We start from the raw sequence: 26952 nt of genomic DNA on the forward strand, positions 1-26952 counted from the left end.
ACAGAAGGAGCTAAAGAGAGAAGGGTGAGTAAATATGACAGAAATACATTGTATGCATGTATGAAATTCTCAAAGAATAAATGAAAATATATTTTAAAATTAAGTGAAAATGGGTACACAGTATTTGTCTTACAGCATGTTCAAAATGCATCATAGATTGAACACCTAATCAATGGCAATTTAAGTTTGAAAACTAAATTTTTCTGTGCACCTAATTCCTATTAAAACTCAAGGCATAGTCCATTTACTTTGTATATATTATTGTAATATTAATGCTCTAAAATGGACAATATAAGTAAACAAATTGTTCCATGAAGGTATAAATAGATACAACCTAGTTTTTTAAATTTTCTTCAAGTGTTATAAATGTTTCTACATGTCCCCTTAAGATCCATTGTACTATAATTTGTGGTTATAAATCATAGCACAGGATTTTCCATGTTAACAATCAGTGAGTTGTGATCAGGAATTGGCAAAATTTGTGTTTCAAAATTAGATTAATGGGATGAAACAAACTTTCTACAGAACTGAAATTCACTGAAAAATAATGAAGCTAAAGTGTCTGCACTCTGAATTTTTCAAGGTAGTGTGATTAGGGAGGTGAATGGTGAAGAGTCAAGCTTTACTTATTTTAGAGTATAAATCAAAAGGTCAGAATAAGAACAAAGGCTTGTCCTTAAAGATATGTTTTGAGAGCTTTAGTTTATTACTTTATTACCATTAAAACTATAAACTATGCTTTAAAAATGTATTGCTTATTATAAGCCTTTAGTGATATCAATTCAACTAATACTGTAGTTTTTAAATGTATTTTTAAATATTCAGGATGCTTTACCATATTGTTTTGGTGCATAAATTAAATTGTGTGTGTGTGTGTGTGTGTGTGTGTGTGTGTGTGTGTGTGTGTGTGAAGATGGGTGTAATATTTTAACTTGTAGTACCATTAAGAAAGCCTTATTTTTTTTAAAGCTGGAAACTACAGCTGATCACAAAATGAGTTATATTAGTAGATCCAAAATAATGTAACTGATTTATATCATTTATGGATTTATTCTCTTTATAGATTGCATTCCATAGCTCTCCAAATCCCATGCCTGTATAGCAGATATATTCTTCAGTCCTAATTTTTTTTTTTTTTTTTTTTGGTTTTTCAAGACAGGGTTTCTCTTTGTAGCTTTGCGCCCTTCCTGGATCTTGCTCTGTAGACCAGGCTGGCCTCGAACTCACAAAGATCCACCTGCATCTGCCTCCCAAGTGCTGGGATTAAAGGCGTTCATTCCTAATTTACATATGCACAATTTTATCACATAGTATGAGGAACTTTTAGGATAAAAATGTTTGAAAAAAATGGATGCTAGACCTATTTGTGTTGTTTTAAACTCTCTGAGAAGGGAAACATAGGAAAATAAAGTTTTAAATAACCACAGGCCACAAAATTTATCACATAGTGTAATTGAAGAAGCCTTATACTTAAAATGACCAAACAGAAAAGTAGATATAGATAAAATTTTTCACTGGTTCCATATGCAATCCTCTTTGATTAGCTGTGTAGCATATGAAAAGAATGTAAGAAGAAATAGTTAAACAATATGAAATAAAATATTAGCTATAAATCAACATTTTTCTCTCTGTGTGTCTTAATTTATACTTATTTAACACTATTATATTGTGGGGACAAGATAAAAATATATATACAATATCATAGTTTTCATATTGTTTTTTGCATGCTCCATATAAGTAAAACACAAATTCCGCATCCTATGTAACTCCATATTAGATAACAGAAGAAATACACTAAGCTCTAATAATTTGCTATTTTTAATTCATTGCTTTTATCATTTTTTATTTGTAGGCAGTGCTATTATAAATATTACGCTCAACAACAAAACATTACAGAGAAGGTCCAGAATAATAATTAACAGCGTCATCCATAAAGGTTTTTTTCTTTATTTATTTAAACACAAGCTTACTAATATACTAATTAAATCCCTTGATGGTGGCTATACATCAGTATTTGGTAGCAATTATTCCACTTATTTAAAAGAGTCATGCTGCAAAGTACATGTCTCGAAAATACAAACTTATTTTCTTTCTAATTATTAAGTACATATGTTTTGATGACTTATAAATACAGTATTATATAGATAGGAGAAACATTAAACAATTAACGAATTCAATAGTAATTAGCTCTCGTTTATAGGCCATTCAGTCTAGATCTGATTTTTTTCATTGTCCATGCACATAGACAATACTAAATATATTCTAAAGAAATAAAATAACTGAGAAATGATGGGTAGAACACGAGACTATGAAATAAAAATTTCTATGCTTTGGTTGTTCAGTTTCAAGTTCTGTGAGTTCAAGTACATTCCTTACCAGAGGAAAATGGTAAAATCCATTCAATAACAAATACTCATATCCAAATACATTTTAGTCCATGTACAAGATACTGTAGATTTTAAATGGATTTGGTAAACAATACAATAATCTTACTGTGATTAAAAAACAATAGAAATGGAGTGAGATAACTGATACTTATTACTAATAGGCCTAGTTGATTTCAAATATGATAACCAGTTATAACATTCTTTTGATTGTCTGCAAGAGTTGTTCATGGCTGTCAATTATTGTTTCCTGGGGAGTACAATCACTGTCTAATCACAGTTTTAATGCAGTATGTTGCAGCCTAGATGATATTCTATCAGAGAAACCAAGCCAGTGTGCCCCAAAAACTGTCTTTCCAGTGAATTAATTCAGTAATTAACAATGCATCCATTATTATAATTGCATTCCTTTAGAGTCATAGAAGTGTACATTTCCAATCTCAAGACGCAGGAGGTATAGACAAGAGGATCACCAGTTGGATAGTAGCCTGGGGTGTACGGAGAGACTATATTTCATGAAACATGAAGCAAGCAAAGAAAAGTAAATGTATTCCAGGATCTCTTTAGAATGAAAATATCCTTAGAAGGAAGACCTTTGGAAAGGAAAATCATACAAAAACAAGAATAATAGCACTGGAGGTCAAACTCAATTTCCTGAGAACTAGGACCAGAATTAACATATTCCTTACCCACACTGATTCACAGTGAGTTATACTCAGGTTTCTTTTTTGTTTTTCTTTGTTTGTTTGTTGTTTTTTCTAATAACAATAGCTTTTCTTCTGTACTGGAAAATCACTTCAAAGGATATGTGCACTTTCCTTATGAAGACTTTGCAAGGACAAAAAGCACTGTTTAGCAGTGGGTGATGAGTATTATTTTATAATATTAATTGCCTTTGAGTTTCCTGAAATTGAAGATGGAGAAAAGTTTTTGGTTCCTATGTAAACTTTTCCATAAAATACCCTTTCATACTGGACTACAGTCACAACAACAAAGCAGTGAAAATGAGTTTTCAGCTGTCCTGAAATGAAAATGATTTTTGACTTCTGAGAGCTCCTCTGGAGAAACACCCTTCAAATCTACTTACTAACTGGACCAAATTTTTGGTTTGTTTTCTTCCTCAAATCTCTACATTATTTTTAAACAGCAAAATGATTTGAAAATCATAAGAAGGATATTTTGTAAATTAATCATTCAAATCAATATGTTTTAGTGTGAAAATAAAACCACAACAGTATCCATACAACCTGGATTCCATTCTTCTCAGCTTATCCTGGATTCCAAATCTCCAATCTCTGAATCAACTCAAAACAAAAATTATTAAACTAAACTTTAACAAAATTAAGTCCCAAAGAATAATCCTAATATCATATAGATTTTTGAGAATATAACTATCCTTTAATGGGCAACTATTTAAAGTCCCACAATTTTTCAAGAATACATGACATTTCTAGTTACCTCTTCTTCAATATCCAAAGTTCCATTGTTAGAGTCAAAACTTCCACAGGTCTCTGTTGCAAGTAACCAATATTCAGTTCCGAATGCTACCAAAAATAAGATAATGCCAACAGCACCAATAATTCCTGCCACAAGAGCAGCAATTCCAATCTTCATGATAAAAGTACTATATTCTTTGCGAAAATCGCTTGCAGAAGAAGCACTGAAATGACCAGTTGCTAAAGCAGTCTGTGGGTCTCAACAGATGTCACTATTTTAAGACCAGGATTAACATCCTTTTGGAGCTGGTCTAGGTTTCACCAGGCTGTGGGCAAAGAGCTATTAAAAGGAGATGACCTGGTTGAATTAAGCCAATGGTCTATCTAACACAAACCTGCTCCAGAATCAATCAAACTCCTCTCTCTCTCTCTCTCTCTGTCTCTCTCTCTCTCTCTCTCTCTCTCTCTCTCTCTCTCTCTCTCTCTCTCTCTCTCTCTCTCTCCCTTATAAAAGGAAGCAAAACATTTTATCTGTCCTATCGCACCTATTATTGAAAACAATAGAAAAACAATAGAAAAACAAGTTGTACACATATGCATCAAATAAAATATTACAGAATATATTATAAAGTGCTAATAATTATTAGACAGAAAAAACAGAATATTGAATTACTTCTCATCGTTGAGTATCATGCAATCACTTATGGGGATCAGAATGTTATATATGAATTAGTACTTAATATTTGAAGTGGGGATAGAGAACACAGAAATGTGATATAGAGATTCAAAGAATGTTATAGCAGCACAGAGAACCAAGGAATATGAAGGATATGGACAGGTGGCAGAATAGAGGTGGAAGGACTTTTGCAGCTGTCCCAGGAAGACAGGCATTGTCCAAATACCCCAGAGAGCTTACTATCCAACTTCAATTCTCAAATTATATAAAGAATTCAAACTTTTCCTGAAATTTCTGGCTGGTCATCTGAAAACCTTTTCTTTAAGTGAAAAGCAATTAGGAAATTGAAACGCAAAGGAGAAAATCCAAATCATCTTCAATTAGGAATGATACTATTTTCTGGCCAAGAGAGGTCCTTAGTGTCATCAAACTAAAAATTTATTACAGTCTTATGAAAAAGTTTCCTCTAATGAAGACTATAATTATCATTGTTTCTGAGGACAGAGTCAAGCTTGAAAGGAACCAGGTCAAAGCTAATGTACAGAGCAGAAGATTCAGAAGATGTGTAGATAAGGATGTGCTGCCACATGGAAGTCACCACCTGTTATAAAAAGAAGTGTGAGGTTTTACATTTATTTTTTCTGTGAACTATCTGTTTTCCAAATATGGTTAAAAGCTGAGTAAATGGTGTTTTTATTTTTTATTAAAAAATCAGTAACAAAATACAGGTAATAAAAATTAAGACAAGAAATAACTGGCAGTACAGGAGGAATTGTCTGCTGAGATTTGATGTTTCTCGGGGTTTAGAAACAAGGACTGGCTTAATGTTAAAATTAAAAAAGAAATAGTTTAGTTGTTGAAATATAAAACGATCCACCTGCATAAACTGTGCATTCAATAATCTGGTTGCCATGGACAGCCGAAGAAATAGTTTTCCTTTATCAAAATTCATCTTTCACCCCATTGCTTCTCTCAATACATTTATCTTCATGGGATGAACTTCAGCAATTGAGATCACTTACTTGCTCTTGCAAAGTATCTGATGCTCTTTCCTGAACTCTGTGGGATCCAGGTACATATGTGATACACATGCAGGCAAAATACCTACACACATAAAAATAAATTTAAATAATTTTATATTTAAAACTCATGTGAGAAAAAAAAACATGTCATCAGTCTTTAACAACCCAGAGCAGGGGTAGTAATGTGGCTCAGTGCATACAAGTGTTTGGCACTTGCCTGATGACCTGAGTTTGAATTGCTTTCTTATACCACCAGGACCAATTCCCCAGGGAGGGAGATTAGGCTCAGTGGGATGGGCCCTCCCATGTCAATCATTAATCAGGAAAATGTCCCACAGACTTGCCTACAGGGCAATTTGACCAAGATAATTCCTCAATTGAAGTTCCCTCTTTCAGGATGACTAGTTTGTGTCAAGTTAACAAAAACTATCCAGCACAGGACCCCTGATACACTTTTAGTAAATAATAATTTCTGACTTTGTTGTACTTTGATACCATATAATACAAACTGTCATTTGTTATTTGTATTATTTTATAAATAAGAAAAATAATAGTATTACCCAAAATGTAAGGCTAAATCCACATGAATTGTATATGGTTCCTGGAATCAGACTAATTTTTTCCTTTTTTATATTAAAATTAATTTGACAACTATTCTTCATGTGAGTTTGAGTTCATTTTACAAAAGCTATAATGAATGATTTTTATAACAAAGCTAAATCTCAATATCATATACAAACAGCATAAATTAATGCTTCCTAAATTGACTTAAGTTCATTATTTATGGACTATAAATAATTTCAGTCAATATTTTATATTGTAAACTGTTTTGGGTTCACCCATGTAGTTTCACTACTTCCATAAGCAACACAGGAGAGTCTATGTGACGATAAAATGCTAAAGATGAAACTAAGCAGCCACAACAGGAGTCTTCAATAGATGACAGTTTCCAAACATGTGGGCCAGTGAATGAGAGTCACAGGAAAGAAAACAATAAAACCAGTTAAAAGTTTCCAAATGAACAATATTAAAAAATTAATTCAAAATCAAAGCATGATGAGTTTGAGGTGATTCTGGGAGCTCATCCTCATAATGTATGACCTCATTAAAGCAAAAGTACATTCATTTTGCATTGCACATTCTCTTATAATCATGAAGAGCCAACTAACACTACTTAAAACACCTATGCTCAGACTAAAGACTATGTTATGAATTACATAGCATTTATTGAATGTAAATTTTTTATCTCATAAAAACACAATGGTTAACTTAAAAAAACAAAAAGTTTTATACACACACATATATATACCCATATACATACATGCATATACATATGTATTGCATACATATATGCATACACATATATACATGCATATATACATGCATAGACATATGCATATGTACATGTGTACATTTATACATTATACATGTATATACATGCACATATGCATATATACATTCATATATGCATGTGTAATTACATACATGCATGCACATGTATACATGTATATACACTTATACATACACATGCATATATGCATGCAAATATACATACATATACATACACACATACAGATGTAATATATATTCTCACTCCCATTCCTCAGCCTGTAAGTATCAAATCTTTAGATTCCACTGTGTTAAAAAGTTTGACTACAAAAATCGGAATATGAGTTGCTAACATTTCTTTTCATTTTGACAGTACAGAGGATTGAAAACAGAGCTTCAAATATGCTAGGCAAGTGTTCTACCCCTGAGCTATATAGCTTTACTGATGTATTTCATAGGAAAGAGATTGATAAATTTTGAGTTGGAATTAAGAAAAACTTTTCAACTTTTACTGAAATGACGCTAAACTTATTTCTGCCATTTTATACTGTGCATTTATGCAAGTTGATGTTCTTAGTTTTAAAGATTATAGGATCAAAATATCAACCTGCTCTAAAAATTAATGCTCACTAAGTCCTCTAGTTATTAAATATGTATCCACAATTTATTTCTTCATGTAAAAATAAACAAGCATATCCCTCTCATTAGTATGCAAAGTAGCATTTATGGATAATAAATGGTAAAATCATAATATATGTAATATAAAAATAGATTTTATGTTCATAGTGACAAACTTTTCTCTTTAATACTTTAACTTAATATCCTTGGCAATGCCCTCTGCTAAAATAACAGAAGATTCAACAAAACTATCACAAATATTATAAAATTGTTATTTATAGGGAACTGTAAAAAAACATCAATTTTGTTAAACATCCTACTTTGGTTTTAGGATGGGGCTACAGAATATTTTAGTGATATATTGCCTAGGGAAAATATAAATAAGAAGAAAATTTAATTTTTTATTTCCTTGGTGTGAGAGATGTACGTCATTTCATTATGTGCAGAGAGAAAATGATTCTTTTAAAAACAAAATTGCTACACTAAGAGTTAGAGCATTCTCCATTTTTATTAAGTATGGCCTTAACAATCAGTCTCTTAGTTTAAATGTTCACTGCTTTGACACAGTTGAACAATACTGAGATTCAGTTTCTGATGTTTGTGTTGGCAATATATATTACCATATTTTTTTTTTTTTTTTGGTTTTTCGAGACAGGGTTTCTCTGTGTAGCTTTGCGCCTTTCCTGGAACTCGCTTTGGAGACCAGGCTGGCCTCGAACTCACAGAGATCCGCCTGCCTCTGCCTCCCGAGTGCTGGGATTAAAGGCGTGAGCCACCACTGCCTGGCTAATATTACCATATTTTAAAAATATCAATTCTGGCATTTTATGAAAAAGATAAAAATCAAAAGAGAGCAGTTTTTTGATGTTTTTTTAAATCATAAATATAATATATGTTGGGTTTTTTCTAAGTTTTTGTATTTCCTTACTATTTGGTAGTGACTAATCTAACTTTAGACTTTGTCTTATACTAAGTACCTAGTCTGAGATTTCAAGAAAATTCATAGACATTTAAGTTTTCACTAGCTGAATGAGGACATTTTGAATTCTTTTTTAAAAGACATCTAATTATTAAATAACTTAATGTTTATTTTTTAACCTAAAATTTTATAAATCTTACTCCTAAAAGTACAGCTTAGATGTCTGCAAGCTGTGTGCTAAGTGTTCTTGTTTTCCATTTGATAGCCCAGGGCATTCATTAGTAATGTAAAGAAATAGCAACATCAATGTTGCTTTTGTTTCTTTTTAAACTGACTTGTGTGTCACTTTAGAGATATATTTTAAATGGTGGGTTAGTGCGGTGTTAGAACTCGTTATCTGCATTCTGTTTTGTTCATAGCTTAGATTTGTTCCTGTGGTCAAATCTGTCCACTCCAAGCTGGTGTGGCACATTCTCATTCAAAAACAGTTCAAACGAATATCTTTTTGTGCTTGTTCTAAATTTTGCCGAGGTGCTATGGGAAATTAAAATGACAAAAGTCAAAAAAATAAAATAAAAAAGAAAAGCAGTTTTTCAAAAACAGTTTCTCCTACCCTGCCACCATAAATTCAACTTCCAATCCCCTCATAAAAAAAAAAAAACTCATCAATAGTCCCCAAGAAGCTCATAACATTGTTATTCCTTTCTTAGTGGGTTAGTTTAAGGGCATTAGAAGCCCAAAGTGACAAAAGTACAAGGCTTGTGGGAGTGGTCAACTAATATCTGATTTGACTTAAGATACAATCCAGGAGATGAAACTCACACCAGACACTGCTTGGGTGACCAAGACTCTGAGACTAGAGAGCTCAGACACCTGGGGTAAAACCAGGAAAAAATTTTAAAAATTCAGTTCTCATGATACTCATAGGAGTTATACTGCTATACTCACAGATCAGTGCCTTGACAAGACATCAGAGAAGTTTCCTCCTGCCGCAGATGAGAACAAATACAGAAAAGCCACAACAATACTATATGCAAGGAGTAGAGAAACCTTAGAACACTCATTTCTAAATGGGATGTCTCCATCAAATCCTTTCCCTTAGCACTCAGAGAATCCTGCAGAAACTAAGGCAGGAAGAAGATGGAAGACACCAAGGAAACAAGGCCTTCTAAATCAACAGGACCATTGCACACATAAACTCACAGAGACTGTGGTAGCATACGTAAGGCCTGCCTAGGTCTGCACCAGGTGGAGTCCTAGACCTGAAAGGAGAAGTAGACACATCCCCCCATCCCTATCCCAGAAGCATTCTCCAATTGATAACCACTTGCAAATGAAAATATAGTTTTCTCCAAGCCAGTCTCACTGGGGAAAGAAACTACTCTTAAGAGTATGTCACATGCCCAGCTGCAGATGGCCAACAGAAAAGTAACTCAATGGCATCATGAAGGTTCCTTGTCTCATAATGTCATGTCAAGACTTTTTCTTTTTCTTTTTTCTTTACTCTTTTTAATTTTTTTTATTTTTTATTTTTATTGCCTATTTTATTTTTTATTTTTACTTGTTTTTTCTTTCTTTCTGTTTTTTGTTGTTTTTTTTACCCTACAGGTCCTTTGTATATACAATATAGCTTCTAGTTTTGTGCTTTTATGGGATTCCTGAATGTGTGGAACAAGTGGATCTCTATAGATATACGTTTCTTATACATTTTCTTGAAATCTTTTCCTTCTGTATTTTGTTGCTATTGTTTTGTCCTATTCTAATGTGTTTGCTTATATATTATATTATATTATATTATATTATTTTATTTTATTATACTATATTATATCTGTTATGTTATTGTCACTTAGAAGCCTATTTCTTTTCTAATGAGAAACAGAAAAAGGGCAGATCAGGATGGGAGTAGAGGTTAGATGGGGAAGAACTGGGAGAGAAACTATAAACAGGATCTATTATATGAGAAAAAATTCTATTTTCCATAAAAGAAAAAAAGGAAGAAAGAAAAGATACAAATGGGAAATGAAGACATCCAAGTATCTGTATTTATATATGCTATCTTTCTACATATGGGAGGCTAGTATCCACCAAAGTAGTAAAATATAAAATAAACACCCCCTAATCAGTAGCTTTCCCATATTTGAATAACAAACATTCTGAGAAAGAAATTATTGAAACAGTCCCATTCACAAATGCAGAGGAGAAATTACCTTGGACTAAACATAAGCAAAGAAGGAAATCACTTCCATTATGAATACAGTGGAGATGAATATAGAAGTTATGAGTACAAGGCAGGGTACTTGGGGAAGATGAGAGGAGTTAGATAGGGAGGAGAGTAGAAAGAATGTAAATACAATAAACTCATGTGTAAAATCTTCAAATCATATTTTAAAACAAAAAAAAAACAAGAAAGACTTGAATAGATACATCTCAAAGGCAGACATATAAATGATCAATAATTTTGTAGCCAGTATCACTCTAATAGAAAAACTATATAAAGATATAACAAAAGAATACTACAGACAAATGTCCCAGATGAATGTAGATTCAACATTTGCTCAATAAAGTACTATGTATTAGTTTGGATTTCTACTGTATAAAGGGACACCATGATCACAGCAACTCTTATGAAAGAATATTTAATTAGGGCTAGCTTATCCTTCAAAGGTTTAGAACATTGTCATCACGGTGAGAAGCATGGTGGCAAGCAGGCATACATGATGCTGGAGATGTAGCTGAGAGCTTTCCATCCAGATATGAAGGCAGCAGGAAGAGACTATGAGACACACTGGGCCTAGCTTGAACATCTGAAGCCTCAAAGCCCTCCCCCAATGACACACTTCTTCCAACAGTGCCACACCTATTCCAGCAATGACACACCTCCTAATAGTGCCACTCCATGTGAGCCTATGGGGAGTGGTTTTCATTTAAATCACCACATTCCACTCCCTGGCTGCCATAGGTTTTTAGCCATATCATAATGCAGAAATGTATTAAGTCCAACTTTAAATGTCCCCATAGTCTATAACAGTCTCAAAGTCCAAAGTCTCTTCTGAGACTCATAGTAATCTCTTAACTGTAATCCCCTACAAAGTCAAAATTTAAAAAAAAAGGCAGATCACATACTTCCAGCACATAACGGCACAGGATATACATTACCATTCCATAAGGGAGAAAAAGGAAGATAATGAGGAAATACTGGACCAAAGCAAGACTGAAAACCACCTGGACAAACTCTAAACTCTGCAGCTCCATGTCTGATGTCAAAATGCTCTTCAGATCTCCAACTCCTTTTGTTGTGCCCAGATCATGACCCCCAGAGAGACCACCGAAGACAAGCATGCCAGAATGCAAAAGCAAGGTTTAATTTGGATATCCAATAGAGCAATGCAAGCCTAGGCAGGGACTTCGTCCAATACATCCAACACAGTGGAAGCTGGAGGAAATGCCCATCTCTCTGTAAAGCTGAGTTTTTAAAGGCAAAAACCACAAGGTTACATCATTTAGGGATGCTAGTATGGGTACAATTCTGATTGGCTTGCTTCTAGGGACTTTCTAGAAATCATGGCTTAATCTTATTTCTAAGGGGGTGGTTGCCCACCACCATTTCTCATTGGCTTCCCTCAGGTGAGGACATTTTTATGGTCAGTTACCCTGGAAACCAGGGTTGGAACATTCTTTGGTCAAACGGTTACCTAGGGAACCAGGGAGAGGACATTCCATAGTCTGGCAGTCATTACCTCATGACTACCTTGTGACTCTACTTTTACACTTCCTGGTTTCTGGAATCTGGACTGACTGGTTTCAGTAACTCATGGCCTATTCTAGTAATTCATGGCCTTTACCTAAAAGGAGAAATCTTATGCCTTAGTTTTAGGGTGAAAGTATTTTGGTCTTATTTCTAAGATGGCTCATTTTGGTCTCACACTTTTAGCTTTGTTGACAGCAACACACTCCTTTCTCTTGGGCTGGTTCTCTGTTAGCAGCTCTTCTCAGCAGGTATCCCACAACTCTGACTTCTCCACCTTCACAGCTTGACACAATGGCCTCTCTAGGCCTCCATTCAGGGACACACCTGAAACATACCTGGCCTCAGTAGCTTTCCTTAGTCATGAACAGAGATTCTATAACCCTTTCTTCTGTCCTTGACTCTAAAGCCAGAACCACACAGCCAAAGCTGCCAAGTTCTGCTGCTTGCTGGGGCTAAATCTGCTCCCTTGTTCTATTTACTTCTTCAGCAGCTTTCTGTTTTCATTGGTTTCCTTCGCTACCTAAGCTTGGTTGTCCTGGAACTCACTCATAGACCAGGATGGCCTCTAACTCTGAAATCTACCTGTCTCCGTCTCCCCTGTGCTGGAATCAAAGGTATGTGCTACCATGCCCTTTGCTTTAATTCCTCTTCACAAGTTGGAAGTTTAGCTGGGTGGGATTGTACCCTGAGGTCACCACCTCCTTTATTCCATTGAACACTAGACCAGTTCATCTCTTTAAACACAGGATTTAGCTCCATTCCACTTCCTGATGTTCCTTTTTATCTTTTTTCCCTTCTTTTTTTTATTTAGAAATTTTTTTCATTTATTTTACATACCAATTAAAGATCCCCCTCTTCCCTCCTTCTGCCCACCCCCCAGCTTCCCCTCCCAACCCATCCCCACTCCCTCCCACAAGAAGGTAAGGCCTCCCATGTGGAGGCACATTCAGTAGAGGCAAGTCCAAGCCCTTCCTGTTAGTTATGCCCTGGCATTGCCCCTCCTGGCTGGTGGTTATGCCGCAGTGCTGCCCCTCGTGGCTGGTCGCCGCCCGCAGCGACCATGCCTTCGGAGCAGCGTGCTGATTAAAAGAATCATAGCCATGGTTACCTTTTTAGAGCTTTATTTGGGGGGGAGAGGAGAAAGAGAGAGAGAGAGAGAGAGAGAGAGAGAGAGAGAGAGAGAGAGAGAGAGAGAGAGAAACAGAGACAGAGAGACACAAAAGGGGGGAGGGGAGAGGGGAGCCGATGGGAGGAAGGAGCGGAGAGGAGAGGGGACAGAGAGCCCACAGAGGGCTCACCCTCTTTTTAGGCTGGGAAGCTGGCGAAGGCTGATGACATAATTAAGGATCAAATCCTTACACTTCCCCCTGCCTCAAGGCTGCACCAGGTGTCCCATCATAGGTAGTGGGCTCCACAAAGCCCCCTCATACACCAGGGATGGATTCTGATTCTACAGCCAGGGGGCCCCCCCAAGCAGATCAAGCTACACAGCTGTCTCGCCATACAGAGGGCCTCGTCCAGTCCCATGCAGGCTCCACAGCCATTGATCCAACTTTCATGAGTTCCCACTAGTTTGGTTTGTTCGTCTCTACAGGTTTCCCCATCATGATCCTGATGCACTTGCTCATAGAATCCCTCCTCTCTCTCTCTTTGACTGGGCTCCTGGAGCTCTGTCTAGTGATTAGCTATGGATCTCTGCATCTGCTTCCATGGGTCATTGGAAAAAAGTTCTGTGATGACAGTTAGGGTATTCACTGGTCTTATCTCTGGGGCAAGTCAGTTCAGTTCAGGCACCCTCTCCACTATTACTAGTAGCCCAGGCTGGGGTCATCCTTGGGGATTCCTGGCAACTTCCCTAGCACCGGGTTTTTCTCTATCCCCATGATATCTCTCTCTATCATAGTATCTGTTTCATTGCATTCCCCCTCCCTCCCTGTTCCAGTTCAACCATCCTATTCCCTTATGCTCTCATCCCCTATCCCCTACCCTCCATTGCCCACCCTCATCCTCAATTTACTCATGGAGATATCGTCTATTTCCCCTTCCCATCACCGTGGGATCCATGCATCCCTCTTTGGGTCTTCCTTGTTAGTTAACTTCTCTGGAGTTGTGGGTTATTGTCTGATTACCCTTTATATCTAGTATCCACTTATGAGTAGGTACATACCATGTTTGTCCTTCTGAGTCTGGGTTACCTCACTCAGGATAATATTTTCTAGTTTCATCCATTTGCCTACAAATTTCTTGATGTCATTGTTTTTCTCTGCTGAGTAGTACTCCATTGTGGGTGTGCAAACTGGTACAGCCACTTTGGAAATCAGTATGGCAGTTTCTCAGAAAATTGGGACTCAATCTACCTCAAGACCCAGCTATACCAATCTTGGGCATATACCCAAGGAATACTCAATCATACCACAAGGACACTTGCTCAGCTATGTTCATAGCAGCATTATTTGTAATATCTAGAACCTGGAAACAACCTAGATGCCCCTCAACTGAAGAATGGATTAAGAAAATGTACATATACACAATGGCGTATTACTCAGCAGAGAAAACAATGACATCCTTTTCTTCTTGAACTGCATGTTTTGTAATTTTCCATGCTCAGATTGCTCCTTTTCATTATAGATCTTCATAAGAGTGAACACTAATAACCTCATAACAGTGTCAATACTAGGCTGTTTTTGAAATCTTCTCTGCCAGCACAACTAATCCAAAACTCTTCAATTTAGTTTCAGGCAGACTCTTCAGACATTGGCAAAAACAGCCACATTCTTCTCTAAAATATCACAAGAACAGCCTCCAGGCCACATACTATAATTCTTCTCCTCTGAAACCTCTTGAGGTAGGTCCCCACAGTTCAAATTACCCTTTGCACCATGCTCTTCCATGTTCCTAGTAGTATGGCCCATTAAAGCCCACTTAATGGCATTCAACTACTTTTCAAATCCAAAGGACATATTCCTCCAAACAAAAACATGGTTAGGCATATCACAACAATATCCCAGTACCCGGTACCAACTTTTGTCTTAGTGTTTCTATTGTTTGAAGGGATACCATGACCACAGCAACTCTTATAAAGGAAAATATTTAACTAAGGCTACCTTACAGTTCAAAGGTTTAGTCCATTGTCATCATGATGGGAAGCATGGCAGCATGCAGGAATACATGGTACTGGAGAGATAGCTGAGAGTTCTACATCTGGATCCAAAGGCACCAGGAAGACACTGTGAGCTACACTGGTCCTAACTTGAGCATGTGAAGTTTCAAAGCCCACCCTTAGTGACACACTTCTTCTAACCATGCCACACCTACTCCAGAAATGCCATACCTCCTAATAGTGACAGTTGCTGCTTGCCTATGTTTTTTTTTCTTTCAAACCACCACAACATGAATAGAGACATAAATAAAAAAGATTATCCACCATGACCAAGTTAGCCTTATCCCTGTGATACAGGGATAGTTCAAACTACACAAGGCAATAAATGTAAATAAATGACATAAATGGATGTAAGGACAAAGAACATATAATAATATCAATAGATACAGGAATGATCTTGGATTAAATCCAACTTGACTTTATGATAAAAGTCCTGGAGAGAGTAAGACTAGAGGGAGCATACCTCAATAATAAAAACTATACTTGAGAAACCCACAGCCAACATCTTCCTAAATGAAAAAAAAAGTTGAATCATTCCCACTGAAGTCAGTCCTTTTCAATATTGTTCTTGAAACACTTGCTAAAGCAATAAGACAAAAGGAGAAAATTAAAGGGTTACAAATAGCAAAGAAGAAGTCAAACCATCTCTATTTGTATATGATATGATCTTATATATAAGATCCCAAAATTCTATCAGAAAACTTCTCTTCTGGAAATCATAAACAAATTCAGCAACATGACAGGATATAGAACTAACATGCACAAATTAATAGCTTTTCTATGCACCATCAACAAAAATACAGAGAAAGAGATCATGAACGTACTCCCATTCACAAAAACCATGGAGAAAATAAAATACAGAAAGATAAAAAAGGAGATAAAAGACCTCTATAATGAAAATTTTAAATTTCTGTAGAAAGAGAAAGACACTGAAAATGAAAATAAATTCCATGCTCTTGATTCATAAAATTAATTTTTGAGACTATTCTAACATCCACAGATTCAACGGTATCTCAATCAAAAGTCCTATATCATTCTTTACAGAAATAAAAAAAAATCCTAAAATTAATATGGAATCATAAAAGACCACAGTTGGTCAAAATAGTCCTGAAAAAAAAGAGCAATCTTAGACAGGTTACCATAGTAATAAAAACAATGTGGTACTGGCATAAAAACAGACCCGTAGACCAGTGGAAGAAAAATTAAAGACCCAAATACTAACATGCATAACTAAAGCCATCTAATATTCAACAAAGAAGACAAAAGCATTCACTGGAGAAAATATATCATCTTCAACAAGTGGTTCTGAGAAAAGTGGATACCTACATGTGCAAGAATGCAATTAGGCTCATATCTATCAAATTGTACAAAAGCTAATTCTAAATGGATCAAAAACCTAAATGTGAAACCTGAAACTGCTAGAATAAATGTTAGGCAGTACTTTCACAGGACATAGATATAGGAGACTTTGGGAATAGATCCCATTTCCCCAGGAATTAAAACCAACAATTGACAAACGAGACCTTGCAATACTTAAAAGTGCAAAGCTAAAGAAGCAATCAGTTGAGTGAAGAGTATGCCCAAATAGAAAGGTGTATTTGCCAGCTATATATCTAACAGAGGATAAATATCCAGAATATATAAAGAACTCATAAAACAGAGTCAAAAATGTAAATGACTTACCCAAAAATGGGCCTGGGACAAGAACTGGGAGTTCATTAAAGAATAAATACAAATGGCTAATAAATCTCTCAAAAATGTTTATTACCCCTAACAATTAGTGGAATGCAAATCAAAACAATGCTGATGCTTCATTTTTACCAAGTCAGAATGGCAAAGATCAATACACATTTGGCCAAAAAATGCTAGAGCGGATGTGGGGAACAGAGAACCCTCATGCACTGTTGGTGGGATTGCGAACTGATCCAGCTACTCTGAAAACCAGTGTACAAAACACCCAAGAAGCTAAAATTAAATCTACCATATGATGTATTGCATATGCTCAAGGAATTGGAATCTGACTCCATAGATACTTTCTCAATTATGTTCATTGCTGCTCTATTCAAAATAGCTAGGGAATGGAAACAACCTAAATGTCCTTCAAATGAGGAGTGAATAATTAAAATGTGGAAAATATCCCTAGAGAAAATAGTATTCAGTTGTAAGCAAAAATGAAATAATAAAATTTTCAGATAAATGGATGGCAATTAAAAAGATAATATTGAGTGAGCTAACTCAGACCAAGAGAGACAACATTGCATGTTCTCTTTATCTGGTGATCCTAGCTCCAAATCTTCAGATAGAAGTATATAACTGCAGAAATCAGAAAAGTAAAATGGGACCATGGTAGGGTGAACAATAGAGAGGGACATGAAAAGGAGGGAGATAAATGCAGCGGGAGGGACGAGGATAAAATAACAGCAAGCATGTCTGAAAAGGCATAAGGCATCATATTATACTCTACATAAAATCACACATAGTACATGTAAGTTTGTGTATGCATGTATAGCTTCATAAACTTATCTGGGCTGAGAATGCTTCCCTCAAAGGGCCACAGACTGACTATCAACAACAATCACAAAACCATAAATGAAAATTTCCCTTTTGAGTTCTTGGTCAGGGTTGTCCAAGATACTTCCAAAACATTACAAGATATTGTTATTGCCCTTAGATGCCCACTGAAAGTAGAAGATAAATCACTATTGCTGGAGATATCATGTACTTCAGACACAGGACCCAGAGGACTTGGATCTGACATGAAAGCCTACTCTGTGATGATTAGCTCTTTCATGGTACCAGAAGGTACCATGCAAGTTTCCAAGGCAAGGGAACAACCAATAGTATTACTGTATTATCCAATGAAGTTGCTTATGAACCACAACAATGACCAGCATGACACTATAACTCTAAGGGTGAAATAGTAACGTGTACCTTGGCAGTAACTAACAGTTTATTAATTAATTGGACCTCAGACCTGCTCAACAAGAGCATGTTTGTTACTGGAAAGTTAGCCAGCTACCTGAGGTAAGTGGAGTCATGGATCTTTGAGGAGAACCTACAACTTCAATTTACTAAACCAGCTTAATTCCTAACTATATTCTCAATGTTTATCTTTATACCAGAGATAAGCATAGTGCTTGCCAGAACTGACCAAAATGTAGAGAACAATTATTTTGTACCTAGTCCCAATTGAACACAAGTCCTTCACCTAAGGCTCAGGGTTCATCATGGAAAAGGAGAAACTGTAGGAGGCAGAGGGACAGGAAGTTTGCCATGAGATTGTCTCTTAGAAAAGTTGGGAGTCTATGCTCATGAAGTCTCATCAACATAGCTGCCTACAAGACCTGAAAGATGACACCAAAGGACATACTAACATAAAAGGTTATGTGAAATAGAAATATGAAAAGACCTGAACCTGAGACAAAGAACAATGTGCAACTGAGGGATGCTCAGAGTGTGGGAAATGGGTCTTCCTCAGGAAAGAGCCCCTTAGTTGCTTATTGTGGTGGTTTGAATAAAAATACACCCTCAAAGGATTATAGGTTTCAATAATTGTTCACCAGAAAGTGACATTATTTGAAAAGATTAGGAGGTATGGCCTTGTTGGAGGAAGTGTGTCACAGTGGGTGGGCTTTGAGGTTGCAAAATGTCCATTCTAAGCCCTGAGTGTCTCTTTTTCTGCTACCTGCCAATCTGGATATAGAACTCTCAGTTCCTTCTCCAGCACCATGTCTGCCTGCCTGCTGCCATGCTTCCTGCCATGATGATAATGTACTAAACTTCTGAAACTATAGGCAAGCCCCAGTTAAATGTTTTCTTTAATAAGAGTTGCAGTGGTCATGGTGTCTCTTCACAGCAAGAGAACACTGACTAAGACAGTTATCCAATACCAAGTAGTCAGCCATGAGATAATGTACATATAGATAAATTTATACAGACTAACCAGGTTGGTTTTACATATAATTTTTTGTGTGTGTGTATGTGTGTGTGTGTGTGTGTGTGTGTGTGTGTGTGTGTGTGTGTGTGTGTGTGTGTGTAAAAGGTTATGAAACTGAGAAAGAGCCAGAGGGATACATGGGAAGGGTTAGAGGGATACACACAAATGAGAAAAAGATTTAATTTTATTATAATTTCAAAAAATTAGAAATAGTTGTAAAAACTGTTTTGAGGTTTTATCTTAGCCCAGTCAAATGACTAATATTAAGAAGAAAAAAGACAACAAGTGATAGTGAGGATATAAGAAATAGAGAACTCTAACACATATATAGTTGTTGGGTATGCAAATTGCTGTAGCCACTGTGGAAATCATCATGGGAGTTCCTCAGAAACTTAGAAATACACATACCACATGGCTGATTTATACCACTCCTGGACATATTACCCAAAGGACCCTATTTTCTGCTATAGAGATAATGCTCATCATGTTCATAGTTGCTCTAGTCACAATAGCTAGGTCATGGAAATAGACTAGATGATCACACACTGATAGATAATGAAGATGTGCCCTCAAAAAGGACCAGATTAGAAAGATATTCCCAGGAGTTAAATAGTGTAATTTATATCTTGATGGTAAGCAAAAGCTGTCTAAGTGGACATAAAACCAATGCAATAGGAGGTAACTCATGCTTGGTACTACACAAGCCAACTGCCTGTCCAGTGAAACCATAGAACTAAGAGGAAACTCTTCTACTGCCAACTTAAAATTTAAAAAATATATACATTTTAACTGTATCCTTACGCCCACAGATAAGTGTAGCTCTCACCCCTCATCAAAGAAGCTCCTTGTTGCTGTTAATCAACACAATTCTTTGATAATTTCATATCATGCGCCCCAAATCCCTTTCATTTCCCGATCCTTCCATGCCTACCCTCCACATTTGTAGCCTAAAAATAAAATAAATAATAAAAATAATTTCAAAGGAAGAAATCACTCCACTCCTCTATCTTTTCTGCCCCTCGATCACACATTCATTTGTCATAGTGGCCTTGGTATCTGCAGTGTGTCACACAGTACACCCTTCTGCCCAAACAGCTTTACTTGCAAATGTTCATTGCAATGAGTTGTTAGTCTGGTTTAAGGCCTCTCGCTGCTGGTATATCACCAATATTGGACCATCACTGAAATGTCTTTTGAATATCCTGCTATTACCCAGAGTCATGGAGATCCTGTAGCTATGGTTCCACATTCCACAGGACCAGTACCTTCAAGTGCTCTAGCAGATCATAGACGAGGAGGTGGTGGGGTGGACCATTTCAAAGCCCTGGATGTGGACCTGGCTGGTGGTTGAGCTGGTCAGTCCAGGCCTCCACCAGGACTGCCCCTCTCAGGTGAGGGTCAGGGCTGGCTCTCCCACACCCACACCATCAGGGCCAGCTCTCCAGTGAGCATGATGATGGGTGGGACCAGTTCTCCTGTGTAGGGGCCCAGAACTCCTTTATGGAAGCCTGCAAGGAGGGGCAGTTCTCCCAGGGCCATTGAGGGTCAAGGTCATCTCTCCCATGTCCATGCCACTGGGGCCAGTTCTCCTAGAAGGGGGGCAGCTCTCCTGCTCAGGCAGTCAGCAAGGAATGGGACCAGCTCTCAGGTGCCCAAGACACCCGTGCCACCTCTCCCATGGCCGCAGTAGTAACACACACCAAGACATCAACACAAAACCCAGCTGCAGTAGGACCACAGACTCAGACATGGCCCTCAACTGCAGCTAATGCCAAGACATCCCCACAGTCTCGGGTGATAGTGCAGACCATTCAAATCACTGTAGCTCCAGCAACAGCATGGCCCTCAGAAACCAACATGGTATCAGTGGGTCTGGACCCCAGGAATCCTCATGGCTTTCTGTGATAACATGGGCCACAGACACCATCCCAGACCACAGCTAAGGTAGGACCATGAACTCAGACACTATAGCTCAGGCCCAGATATCACCATGGCCCTGAGTGGCAGAGCAGGCCCGTCAGATCAGCATGGTCCCAGTGACAATGTGGCCCTTGAACACCAATATGGCCTCAGGTGACAGCCAACACCTGGATGTCCACACAGTTTTTGGGGGTAACACAGACACCATCACAGACCCCCACGAACTCAGACATGGACCTTTACTGCAGCTCAGGCTCCAATGTCACCATGACCTTGTGTGTAAGAGCAGGCCACCCAGATTAGTATGGACTCCTGGTGGCAGCATGACTCTTGGATATTGTGGTGGTTTAAAAGAAAATGGCCCACAAGTCCAAAACAATCATATTTAAAAAGAAAATCTTAACAGGAAAAGGGAGACTTTGTTACCTAATAATAGGTAACACAAAGTTTATAATGGGATATTGAAAGCTCTCTCACTAAGATTTTAAAGGAGTGCACAAGGATGGGCTAGACCTGTAGCAGGCTGGTAGGGTGTTTATCCAACATTTTCTAGGATGTGAGTTTGATATCCAACATGAAAAGAAACAAGAGGAAAGAAAAGGAAAAGTAAAGGAGAAATAAACCATTATTATTAATTCTCTACAATATTGTATTGAAGATCCTATCAAATGAAATAGAATAAGAAATAGAAATAAGTGCAACTAAAGCAAAACTTCATAGGCAAATGCAATTTTGATTATAAGCTATCTGCCTATTATATTTACAACAATATTCTCGACATGACCAAGAAATGATGCATCTATCTTCACAGTAGCATCTTCATTCTTTGCTACATCTTCAAGCTGAGTATAGTCAATGAATATACAATTAATTGGCATTTTGTACAACCTTAGTCTTCATCACTGGCAATTGAAAACAGATGAAATTAAATGCATTTTATTATCACCACATTAACAATTATTATCAGCCACATTATCATCAATTTATTTCATCATGACAAGATAAAAATGATATTATATGTTCTTTTCCTTTATCCTAGAGACATTTAATGAAATCAAAAGCAGTTAAACATTATCGTGTTCTTCTCTTAAATCTAAGTTTTAAATTCAAAGCTAAATAGTAGCAATAATTTTTTTAACTTAAAGGACTTAAGATAACTTAAATGCATTCCCAGGAAATCTTCCTTAACTACACTGCTCTGACAATTTCATAAATATGAATAATAGGTAAGTGGATTCTGGCTGCTATGTAAAGCTAAAGGCTAAATCCAGGCTTAATATCCTTTTGATAAGGTAACTGCACCAAATGATAAAGGTTACTCATATATATAAGCTTGATAAAACTTGAGCACTCACTGGAACTGGTGATTTGAACCTTTTATCGAAGATTTTTAATACAAATAGTATGAAATGCATAAAGTGAGGTAGACCAAATTGGAATCATGAAAACTCATAATTTTAACATTTTCAGCTATCTCTGCAGTGTCGTTTCTCTATTAATTTAAATAATTTTCCATTTCTTCTGATGCTTTTGCTTCCTTTCTCCCTAGGTCTTGCATTCCATTCTTGCTTAAATACATATATTTTCCTGCTACCATATATTTATTCATATTGTTCCTTGGGAAACATTGAACATTCTCTTCTTAGGTCTCTCAAAAATACATTTACTGTGAAGCTTTATAATTGAGTTTATATTTCTGTCTCACCCACTAAAAGATGAACTTATTAAAACATTTAGATTTTTAATAAAGGGAAAAAAGACTGATTCTTTGCTGGGAGGTTAAATGAATATACAGCAGACAAAGCTAATAAATACAAGAATGTGCCCAGATCTAGGTTAGAAAGGAAACATTCAACATTTCTGACTACCTAGTTCTAAAAAAAGATCAGTAAATAAATTTCTGAAAATTATTTTTAAGTGAGTAGGCACAAAGACTGTTTAATTAAAACATAGTAATTTTCTGAAGTAAGTTGTTAGTGGTGTATTTCATGTTGAAAATGATCTCATTTCCTTTTGGTTTTCAAACATTCCATGCAGAGTAAACTGTGTCCCCTGCTCAGGGACTCTATCCGAAGTTCTAAATATTCACATGGAGTAGCACATCTGGGGGGGGGGGGATCTAGTGCAAGTTAAATGTGGAATTTGGAACAGCAGATGTTAAAATCATTGCTCAGTTTCTTAATTATTCCTGTTTTCTTCCAGAATTACATAAGACCATAGTAGCTCCCTTCTTGGAATCATACAGCCTTAGATCCAAAGGATTTGGGTTTCCTAAAAGAAAATGACCTATCTAGTAGAGAATTACTGAACAGATAGAAATAACATAAAATCTTGTGTTTCCTGAAACAGACTGATGGAGTCATTTTAATTCAAATATTCAACAACATTTAACTTCAAATTCCTCAAACCAAAGTTTTCCCAGTTCTCATATTTTTCTTACATTCAAATTTCATGTATTTTTGTTCTTATTCATCTTTCCTACAATTTGTAATTGATACAACTTCCTATAGCTGCTACTTCATGAACATTAGAAGGCCATCACTGAAGCAAACATATTATGAGTACTGAATTTTCAAATTTACACTAAAATGATCTGGTCAGGGAGAAAGCAACCCCATTGTCCTCAATATTCTCTGTAAAATAATTCAAGCTTCCTACAAGTATTTTGTTTCTGGAAGCACTATGTCAAATTCCCCTGGGAAAGCAGTGCACATACCTCACAAGGGCAAATGCTATAGTGCCTTGTTCCTCCATATTTTTTTAATCACACGGTAGAATTGTTTACATATGTCCTCTGCAGTACATCTTTGCAAGGATTAGAAAGCATGAATGATTAGGAGTTCTCAAACTTAATACTACGCAGTGAGTATTTATTTATAATCTTCTTTGAAGATTTTGCAGTGTGATATGATGATTTACCATCCATAGTAATGAAGCAACAGCTTCATTTCGCTGGGAACTATGACATTTAATTTTTTTCTTGAAGAAGGATTTATTCCATCTTCCATTGGTACTTAACCAGAATTGTTTTTTGCAAGTGAAATATTTCCATTGCCTCGTGCAAGATTTCTTCAATATGGTCTGCGTTATGTGACACAAGGCGCTCCTTCATGATGCATCAAAAACATAAGCTGAAAAATGTATACTTTAAGTGGTTCAGAATCTGTTTACCTTTCTCTAGTCTCAGTGCACAAAGGTATTGGGTTTCTTAGTATATACAGTGCCTCTTTTTTTAGACCTTGTCAACGATTCTCTTTTTATGTTTCTTTCCATGGAAAAACTTAGTTACTGTTACTTGTAAAAATTATCACTATGCTCACAATAATGTACCTTGTGTATGTCTAAGCTGATATTCTAGTATTGAGTTCTATGCAACAAAAGCATGCCTGGTATTTTATTGGATCCTTTAGAAGCAACAACCTTTAAAGTCCTTATTATGAGACTTGTATCAGAATCTTGCCGTAGTTTTAGTTATTCACAACTCACAACTGGCATCCCAACCCCCCTAAGAAGATTGGATTTGTCTTATAAAAGGATACTTAAATATGCAAAGGTTAAAATGACAAGAGAAAGACAAAGAGTGAGAAAACAGGGGAAGAAACAATGCATTAAATAGGGCAAGGGAGTCTTTGTGGGGTAAACTTTGTGAACTGCTCACCAGAATAAAACTATTAAAATATATTTCCATAAAACCATGCAATGTACAATGACAGCATGAAAGTGTGTTTCAAATATTTTTAAAGGACTGGAACTCTGCAAAGAATTCATTATCCACGCTTAAGCCCAGGCATTTAACAGTTTTCCACTCAGCCGTAGAGTTTTCGACCACCAACAATGGGCTTTAACAAAAACAAATGAATAAGTAGAGTTAAAAATGTTACTTGGAATTGTATTAGAACCAGAAAGTAACTAGAAAATGTTTTATGATATAAGCCAAGATGTAATACTTTGCAACAACAACAAAAAAAATCTTTATTTTCAATCAACCATAACAATTGAGAAGTTAGGTATATGAAGAAAAACATTAGAAAATTATGTAAAGAGAAATAACCTGTTTTGAAGGTTTAGCAGTCGTACTTTTCGGATATTGTGAATAGATGTGGGTATGTTTGTGTGCGTCAAGTAACAGTTGTATAAAAACAATGCCACATTTTGAAGTAAAAATATGTAGAAAAATTTACAGAACCATTAATATACTCCAATACTAGAAACTAGCAAAACCTATAAAATATCAATAAAAGGAAACACTAAGTTTTAGTTAATGACCTCTCAATTTTCCTTAATACCTAATAAAATTCTGAAAGCCCCAAATGATTTCAACATCACCCTGGGACTAATTTAATAGAGACATAACTTAACAATTTAAATGCTGAAAATGTTCAAATATGTTCCTTAATATAATTCATTTATTTCTTTTTAAACTTAGATTTTGTAATGTATTTTCATTTACACATTGATATTGATAAAAAGCAGGAAAAAATTACAGGTCTGGGAGACAAAGTAACTTAAACAATAGTAGAGAATGAGAGAATCAACATTAGTGAAAACAAGCATAAATACACACGCACACACAAAAAAACATTTATTTGCATCACCATGACATTGAATTTGAAGTTGTTCATCTTCTCTTCGAGAATTTGGCAAATCTAATTCTAATTCTCATACCAAAAATACCCAAAAAACTGTTGTCTTGAAGGCCTGCTCTTTTCTGAAGGGAAATGGATTGGGAGTGGAGCTGGCAGAGAAGGGAGGTGAGAGGGAAGAGCCTAGAGAAGTGGAGGGAAGGAGAAAGTGATTGGATGTATTGTATGAGAGAAGAATCTATTTTCAATAAAATAAAACCTGTAAGTGATTATTTCTGCTGCTGTTTTGTTTATATGCATATTTCTCATTTTGTATTAGTTGTTTGAGACTTTTACTCAATGTACTTTGATCATATTTCATCCCCTTCCTCTATTCCTCCCAGATCAAACCCACTTCCCTACTCACTCAATTCTGTGTCCTCTTTTTTCCTCCTTCACCTGTCTTACTGCTCTAGTATGTAGCTAATCACTATGCTAAGCAGGATTGGAAAGAATAGAAAATCTTTTCTTGTTCCAGTAAAGAATTACTTAATGATAACCAAAATAAAAATTTTTACAATGGTTATTAGATGTCTTTACATTTGTTATCCACCTATTATTCATGAATTTATGTTTAAAAAATAAAACTATGGGCTAGGAGATGGCTCAATATTTAGGAACAGTTGCTACTTTTGAAGAGGACCTGAGTTCCATCCCTAGCACCCACTTAGTCGCTCACAACTTCTCTGTAACTTTAGTTCCACTGGAATCTGATACTTCCTTCTGTTCTTCATGGGCAGCAGGTATGCTCATATTGCAATATGAATGCATGCATGCAAATACTCATACACATAAAATAAAAAGTACATATTTAAAAATAAGAGAAAACCCATATGTAAACCTAATGTAATGTTTTTCAAATTTGGATCACTTTAAACATTTCATCATCATCATCATCATCATCACCTTTATTAATTGCCTTATTGTTACATATCAGATATTTAGGAAATATTGCAGTATATAATAGACTATTTAAAATATTTATTTAATGAGAATTAATTAAGCCAATGACTGGAAGCTCCAATAAATAGCAACAAATCACCAAACTTGCTCCAGTAATTTTTGGTTTTGTTCTGTTTCATCTTCATTTACCTGTCCTACAAGGCTTTTATTCTTAGAAGTAAAGTTAACTGTCTTGAAGCAACTCTATTTCATACCTGAAGAAATGAAATGATCTGCCG

General features: G+C 36.0%; 1 protein-coding gene across 5 annotated transcripts in view; it reads right to left on the reverse strand.

The window, feature by feature from the left end:
* LOC102909439 (transmembrane protein 182-like) overlaps positions 1-26952 on the reverse strand; it is a 138209-nt gene that overhangs the window by 80612 nt on the left and 30645 nt on the right. For 4 of the 5 annotated variants that reach the window (XR_013048327.1, XM_076562984.1, XM_076562982.1 and 1 more), the window contains exon 2: positions 5519-5600. The exons of the other annotated variant lie outside the window; for it this stretch is intronic. Coding sequence is in view for 3 of the 4 variants with exons in the window: in XM_076562984.1 (XP_076419099.1) it covers positions 5519-5600 (82 nt within the window). In the remaining variant the exon portion in view is untranslated. The remainder of the gene's footprint in view (positions 1-5518; positions 5601-26952) is intronic. 5 annotated transcript variants of the gene reach the window in all.

This window comes from Peromyscus maniculatus, chromosome X, assembly GCF_049852395.1.
Source record: "Peromyscus maniculatus bairdii isolate BWxNUB_F1_BW_parent chromosome X, HU_Pman_BW_mat_3.1, whole genome shotgun sequence".
In the NCBI taxonomy this organism is placed as follows: Eukaryota; Metazoa; Chordata; class Mammalia; order Rodentia; family Cricetidae; genus Peromyscus; species Peromyscus maniculatus.